Source organism: Carlito syrichta, unplaced genomic scaffold (genome assembly GCF_000164805.1).
Source record: "Carlito syrichta isolate Samal-C Ts95f unplaced genomic scaffold, Tarsius_syrichta-2.0.1 Scaffold313417, whole genome shotgun sequence".
Lineage (NCBI taxonomy): Eukaryota > Metazoa > Chordata > Mammalia > Primates > Tarsiidae > Carlito > Carlito syrichta.
The window spans coordinates 141136-149078 of NW_007257513.1; the positions used below are offsets into that span (position 1 = coordinate 141136).

The 7943-nt window shown below is 38.5% G+C and overlaps 1 protein-coding gene across 6 annotated transcripts in view; it reads left to right on the forward strand.

Moving 5' to 3' along the window:
• The window catches only part of SMARCA1 (SWI/SNF related, matrix associated, actin dependent regulator of chromatin, subfamily a, member 1), a 64510-nt gene that overhangs the window by 25069 nt on the left and 31498 nt on the right, over positions 1-7943 (forward strand). For all 6 annotated transcript variants that reach the window (XM_008070442.1, XM_008070443.1, XM_008070440.1 and 3 more), the window contains 3 exons: positions 848-996; positions 2769-2888; positions 7597-7707. In XM_008070442.1, the coding sequence (XP_008068633.1) occupies positions 848-996; positions 2769-2888; positions 7597-7707 (380 nt within the window). The remainder of the gene's footprint in view (positions 1-847; positions 997-2768; positions 2889-7596; positions 7708-7943) is intronic.

A 7943-nucleotide genomic window follows, 5' to 3' on the forward strand; every position in this document is an offset into this window, starting at 1 on the left:
TACACGCCCGTCTGATTTTTTGATTTATTGTAGAGATGAGGTCTCGCTGCCCAGGCGGGTCTCGAACCCGCGGGCTCAGGCAATCCACTCAACTCAGCCTCCCAAAGGCGCGGGATTACAGGCTGAGCCACCGAGCCCGGCTCATCGCTAGCTTATAGTTGAATGCCAATAGTATGCCTTTTGAAATACCTCATGTTATTTAGCAGGTAAAATGTCAAGTTTTAGTTTTTAAAACATGTACTAGAGTAGCAATCCCTAACATTTTTGGCACCAGGGACCGGTTTTGTGGAAGACAATCTTTCCATGGACAGAGTAGGGATGATTATCAGGCATTAGATTTTCACAAGGAATGTGCAGCCTAGGTCCCTTGCATGTGCAGTTCACCATAGGGTTTGCTCTCCTATGAGAATCTAATTCCCCTGCTGATCTGATAGGTGACAGAGTTCTACTCACCCATGGTTCACCTCCTGCTGTGTGGTCCGGTTCCTAACAGGCCATGGACCCATACTGGTCTACAGCCCCGGGGTTGGGAACCCCCCCTGTACTAGAGGGTACATTTTCAGACAGAGGAGTTAGATCTGAAAAATTTAGTATGGACATGAAAAAGATGTTTCTTGAGTTTTAACTGAATTTTGCAGAAGGAAATTCATGTTAAAACAGAAAGGGGAGTAGAAGAAAAATTTGTAGGGTTGTTCATTAAACACATAACTTTAATGCTCACTACTTTTTTGTTCTTATAAAGCTTTATATATGGTGAAATGTGGTAGTGTCTGATTAAAACTATTTTGCTATGCTTTCTTTGGAATATAATTGATTGTATATATGCAATTTTAATTTTTATTATTAGGAAGACTTATTGACCAACAATCTAATAAGCTGGCAAAAGAGGAAATGTTACAAATGATACGGCATGGAGCCACTCATGTTTTTGCTTCTAAAGAAAGTGAGTTGACAGATGAAGACATTACAACTATTCTGGAAAGAGGGGAAAAGAAGGTAAGTTGAAATGGCATTGTGTTTTTATGAAAGATTACTTTAAAATCAACATACTTCAGCATACTTATTATATTTGCATTGTACTGAATTACATGTTTCAAATAACTCAGGTTCTCTCCATCAGCTTGTAGATACATTTCCAGGGTTGGATTAGGGTTTAAAAATATTTTTTTGATGAGAAAAACTAAGAACCAAAGTTTAAAATTGAGTGATCTTATATTTCATGCTTACTGAAAGTATGTCACTTAAGTTAAGTAAATTTTATGTTTAATCACATCTATAAGGGCTGCAATTTTTACAATCTTTTTTTTGCACTGGATTAGAAATCATCTACTGATACAGTGTGTTAATTGAAAATCTTCCATAAACATTTCATGACATACTAAAGCATTATTTGTTGAAGCATAATAAGTTGTTTCATAATATCGAGATTTTGTGTTAATTCACCTTTTTTCACAAATTATGGATAATTTCAAACATAAGTAAAAGTTCACCAAAAAGTGTAATGAGCCATCACGTACTCATCACCCATTTCCAACACCCATCAAACAGCCTCCTTCATATCCCCAGTTTATTTTCCTCCTTCCTAGATTATGTTGAAGCAAATCTCAGACATATTATTTCAGCTGTAAATAGTTCACTAAGTATTTCTAAATATAAGGACTCTTTTTACAAACAATCACTGTAACATTGTTCTACCTGAAAAATTCCATTAATTTTTTAATAATATCAAATATCTAGTCGGTATTTACATTTCCAGTTGTTCTACAAATATACTTTTTAAAAATAGTTTTTTAAAAAATTAGAATGCAAATAAGGTTTGCACTTTGCCATTGATCGATATGTTATCTATATCTTTTTAAATCTCTAGGTCCCCCTTCCCTACCATTTATGCATTCTTTTTCTTGTAATTTATTTGGTGGAGAAATTGGGTTGTTTATCTTTTAAATTGCTCACAGTGTGGGTTTTGCTAATTTCATCTCCATGGTGTGTTTTATCACGTTTCCTATACATCATGTAAACTGGTTGAATTTGCTTTTCAAAAGATTTTTGCTTTTGAGGTCATATTTTGCATTTTGAACAATCTTGTGTTAATATATTTCATGTCATTGTGCAAAATCTGTTGTTTTAGTCTAACTTTGCCTTGTTTTAACATTAGCTATTTAAAATTATATGGCAAAAATTATACAGTTACACAATACAAATTATAACATGGCTACATTTTCTTTTTTTTTTTTTTGAGTTGGAGTCTCACTCTGTCGCCCAGACTGGAGTGCAGTGGCCGCTCCCGGCCACTGCAGCCTCGACCTGCTGGGCTCCGGCGATCCTTCCGCCTCAGCCTTCCGAGTAGCCGGAATTACAGGCATGCGCTACCACACCCGGCTGATTTTTTGATTTATTGTAGAGATGAGGTCTCGTTGCCCAGGCGGGTCTCCAACCCACGGGCTCAGGCAATCCACTCACCTCAGCCTCCCAAAGGCGCGGGATTACAGGCTGAGCCTCCAAACCCGGCTTATGGCTACATTTTCAATGATAAAAGATTTTAAAGAAAGCCTAAGTGATAATACTTGGGAAGCAGCATTTAAGTATTTAAAATACTTGGGGCAAGTTAAATTCATATTCAAATTTGATGTTAACATTACATTTGTATTTTGTAAATTAACAGGCTGGATATTTCATGTCAAAATCTGACTTTTAAAAAGGTAGAGAGCACACAGATTTTTACAAGTAATTCAGTGACAATTTTCTCATTTCAATGTATTCAACTTTAGACTGCAGAGATGAATGAACGCTTGCAGAAAATGGGAGAGTCTTCTCTAAGAAATTTTAGAATGGACACTGAACAAAGTTTATACAAGTTTGAAGGAGAAGATTATAGAGAAAAACAGAAGGTAACCTTTTGCCCTTAACCATTAGACCCTCAAATGAGCACTTCTTCCTATAACAATTATAAAATAACACTGGCACTTATCTATTATTACAATACTCTGCTATGGAGTGAAATTCCAGGTCAAAAAATTTCATGCAAGGTATATCTTTATATATTTTGCTGGTTTATTATTACTACCATCAGCAGCAGCATCATCATCATTTTGGTGCTACTATTACTACTATTTTTGTTACTGAGAAACAATGTAGGATTGCGGTTGAGTTCCTGAACTTTGGGGCTGAAAGCTCAATTCTATCACTAATTAAGTGACCTGGGTACTCAGATTTTTCACCTAACAAATGGAGGTTATCAGTAGTTCCATTATAGAGTGATTCTGAGATGAAATGAAGTAATACTCATAAAGTAATTAGAGTGCTGGCATTTATTATTAACTACATGAAGAATAATATTAGTAACATCTAGTTACTTAAATACAGAAGGACTTTATTATATGTGGCCTCATTTATAAAATAATACCTTGTAATATACTGTATAGACAGCGAGGGTTTGTTGAAGAAATGAGAGTTTTGTTTATCTTGGTTGTTTAAACTGAAATAAAGGCTAAATTTTACAACTTTTTATTTTGCAATGACTTTAGACTTACAGAATGGTTGCAAAAATAGTACAGAGTTAACATATATTCTTCACTCTGCTTCCCCCAATGCTAACAATTTACATTTTTGTATAATTACTAAATCCAAGAAATTAGCACCAGTATTCCCCTTAATGTGTGTAAGTCCAAAACCCAGCAGGACAGACATTAAATCTTAAAGCTTCTGAATGATTTCCCTTGACTCTGTGTCTGACATCCTGGGCACAGTGGTATAAGGAGTGGGCTCCTGAATGGGCTCCTGAGGCCTGGATCAGCCCCACTTCCATGACTTTGCTGGGCACAGCCCGCGTGGCTACTCTCACGGGTTAGAGTCTGGTATCTGCTGCTTTTCCAGGTAAGGGTTGCATGGTGCCAGTGCCAGTATAATTCTGGGTTTCCTGTGGCAGCCCTCCTTCCACAGCTCCACTGGGCAGTGCCCTGGAGAGGACTCTCTGTGGGGGTTCCAACCCCACATTTCCGCTCGGCATTGCCTTAGCAGAGTCTCTCTGGCAGGCTTTTGCCTGGGCACCCAGGCTTTCCAGTACGTCCTCTGAAATCTAGGTAGAAGTTGCCAAGCTCCTGCCACTCTTGCATTCTGTATATCTGCAAACTTAACACCACGTGGAAGCTGCCGAGGCTATGGCTTTCACTCTTCAGAATAGAGACCTGAGCAGTACCTGCTGTTGTTTGAACTACAGCCAGAACCAGAGCAGCCAGGATGTGGGGACTGGCATCCTTAGGTGGCACAGAGCAGCAGCATCCTGGGGCTGGTCCCTGAAACCATTCTGTCCTTCTAGGTCTCTGGACCTGTGATGGAAGGGGGCAGCCTTGAAGATTTCTGAAATGCCTTTGGGGCCTTTATCCTGTTGTTTTGACCATTAGCACCTGGTTTCTTTTTAATCCTTTTTTAGTCATGCAAATCTTTCTAGCAAGTGGTTGCTCTAGCAGGTGTTTCCTAGGATTAGCTCTTTTCTTCTATACTACATGGGCAGGCTAAATTTTTCAAGTTTTTATGCTCTACTTCTCTTTTAATTATAAATTTCAACTCTAAACTATTGCTTTGTTTCCATATCTGATCCATAGTCTATTAGCAGCAGCTGTGCCGCATCTTGAATGCTTTCCTGCTTAGAAATTTCTCCCGTCAGATACCTTATGTCATCACTTTTAAGTTCAGCCTTCTACAAAGCACTTGGGCATGCACACAGTATAGTCAGGTTCTTTGCTACAGCCTGACAAGTGTGATCTTTGCTCCAGTTCCCAGTGAGTTTATTTCCATCTGAGACCTCATCAGCCTGACCTTCACTGTTCATATTTTTATCAGCATTTCGATCATACTCACTTAACCAATCTCTAAGATCCAAACTTTCCCTTGTATTCCTGTCTTCTTATGATCCCCCCAAACTCTTCAAAACTCTGCCTATTACCCAGTTCCAAAACTGCTTCCTCATTTTCAAGTATCTTTATAGCAGTGCCCCACTCCTCAGTACCAATTTTCTGTCTTCATCTGGTTGCTGTAAAGGAATACCTGAGACTTGGTAATTTATAAGGAAAAGAAGTTTATTTGGCTCACAGTTCTGCAAGGTATATAAGAAGCAAGGTGCTGGCATCTTTAGTGAGGGCCTTAAGTTTCTATTCATGACAAAGGTGAAGGGAAGCAGGAGAGAAGAAGGAAACAAGGGAGAGAAGAGGAAGTATCAGGCTCATGTCAACAAACAGTTCTCATGGAAACTAAGAGTGAGAGCTTATTCATTATCATAAGAATGGCACCAGCCATTCATGAGAGATCTAGGCCCATAATCCAAACCGTTCCCATGAGATACCACCTCCAACATTGGGGATCAAAATTTAACATGAGATTTGGAGAGGACAAATATTCAAACTGTATCACCCACCTCAAACATTTATCATATTTTTTTGTGTTGGGAGCATCCAAAATCCTCTTTTCTAGCTTTGTGAAAATATAAATTAGTGTTAACTGTATTTATTCTTAAGGACTTAAATATAAGACCCAAAGCTATAAAACCACTAGATGAAAACCTAGGAGATACGCTTTAGGACATTGGTCTAGGCAAAGATTTTATGGGCAAGACTTTAAGAGCACACCCAGGTAGCAAAAACAAAAATAGACAAATGGGGCTATACAAATGATAAAATTTCTGGGCAGCAAAGGAAACAGCAGGGTGAAGAGACATCCTATAGGATGGAAGAAAATATTTGCAATTTATTCATCCAACCAAAGACTAGTATGCGGATTATGCAAAGAATTTCTATAATTCAATTGCAAAACCCCCAAATAATCCAGTTAAAAATGGGCAAAACATACAAATGGCCAAGTATGTGAAGAAATGCTCAACATTGCTAATCATCAAGAAAATGCAAATCACAACCACAGTGAGGTATCATCTCAATCCAGTTAGAATAGCTATTATCAAAAAGACAAACAAACGCTAGCGAGGATGTGGAGAAAAGGGAACTCTTACATACTGTTGAGAATATCAATTAGTACAACCACTATGGAAAAGAGTATGGAGGTTTCTCGAAAAACTCAAACTGAAACTACCATATACTCCATCAATCCTGCTACTGAGTATTTATCCAAAGGAGAGGAATTCCGTGTATTGAAGAGTTACCTGCTTCCCTATGTTTACTGTAGCACTATTCTCAATATGAAGGATATGGAATCAACCTAGGTGTCTAAGAGCAGATGAATGGATAAAGAAAATGTGGTATATGTACACACAATTAAATAGTTTCCAGCTGTAAAAACATTTTTCAGAGGAGTTTTTAGGTTCATAGCTAGATCAAGTAGAAAGTACAGAGTTCCCATATATCTTCCCCACTCGCACGGTCTCCCCCACTATCAACATCCTACACCAGAGTGGTACATTTGTTATGTTCAATGAACCTAAATTGACACATCATTATCACCCACAGTCCATCATTTACATTAGGGCTCTCTTGGTGGTGTGGTATATTCTATGGTTTTTGACAAGTGTATAATAACATGTATATGCCATTACAGTATCATACAGAGTAGTTTCACTGCCCTAAAAATCCTCTGTGCTCCATCTATCCCTCTCCCTGACCTCTGGCAGCCATTGATTGTTTTACTGTCTCTGTTTAATAATATCTTACATTTAACTCTTGGCAGTTTACCTAATGCTTTCACACATATGGTCACATGCAGTCCTCAAGGTAGGTATTGTTATTCTCATGTTATAGACAGAAAAAATTCCCCCCAATTAATGCAACTGGTTAAGTGGCAGAACCTGGATTCAAATCTAGGTCTTTCTGTTTTCACCAACTTTTCCCACTATACCATAGCTTCCTTTCTAGAAGGTATCGTTTGAGTGATTCTCTTTATTTGAAGGAATATATGCCTATCATGTTGACACTTCTCATTTACTCCTGTCATCTATTTTTTTTTTTTTTGAGTCAGGATCTCACTCTGTCACCCAGACTGGAGTGCAGTGGCACAATCATGGCTCACTGCAGTTTTGACCTCCTGGGCTCAGGTGATCGTCCCACCTCAGCCTCCCAAGTGACTGGGAACACAGGCACGTGCCACCACACCTGGCTGATTTTTTTTGTAGAGACAAGGTCTTACTATGTTGCCCAGGCTGGTTTCGAACTTCTGAGCTCAAGCAATCCTCCTGCATTGGCGTCCTAGAATGCTAGGATTACAAGTGTGAACCACCATGCTGGGCCCCCTGTCATCTATTTTCTAATTCATATACTTACTACAGTTACCAGAATCAATGTTACTCTTTCTTCTATATTGGCTGCTATTTATTTATTTAATTTGACAAATAGTACTAAGCAGATTGTGCAGATACTTCTCAACTACCAATGAAGAACTAATTTTTAAATTTACTTTCCAAAAAAAAGTGTTTTTGCATTTAAACTTGTTGTACACTCAAGGTTTTAGAACTTTGGAGGTATAATTGTGATTTGTAAAACAAGATTTGATTCTTTATAACAGCTTTTATTGTCTTTTGTTTCTGCAACCTTGATGTACTTGATTTCGAGGAAACAACTTGGAGTAATTCACCCCCTTGTTCTTGTTTGTTGTGTATAGCTTGGTATGGTGGAATGGATTGAACCTCCCAAACGAGAGCGTAAAGCCAACTACGCTGTGGATGCCTACTTTAGAGAGGCTTTGCGTGTCAGTGAGCCGAAGATTCCAAAGGTGAAACCGTATAAGGCCAGTTCTTATGTCTTATGGTAGATTGCTCTTGTAACATGGTCTGTAATTCAGATTTACCTATATTATTGCTAAATCATAGTCCCTAAAATATAACAAAACAGTCGGGCTCGGTGGCTCAGCCTGTAATCCCACGTCTTTGAGAGGCTGAGGTGAGTGGATTGCCTGAGCCTGTGGGTTCGAGACTCGCCTGGGCAGCGAGACCTCATCTCTACCAATAA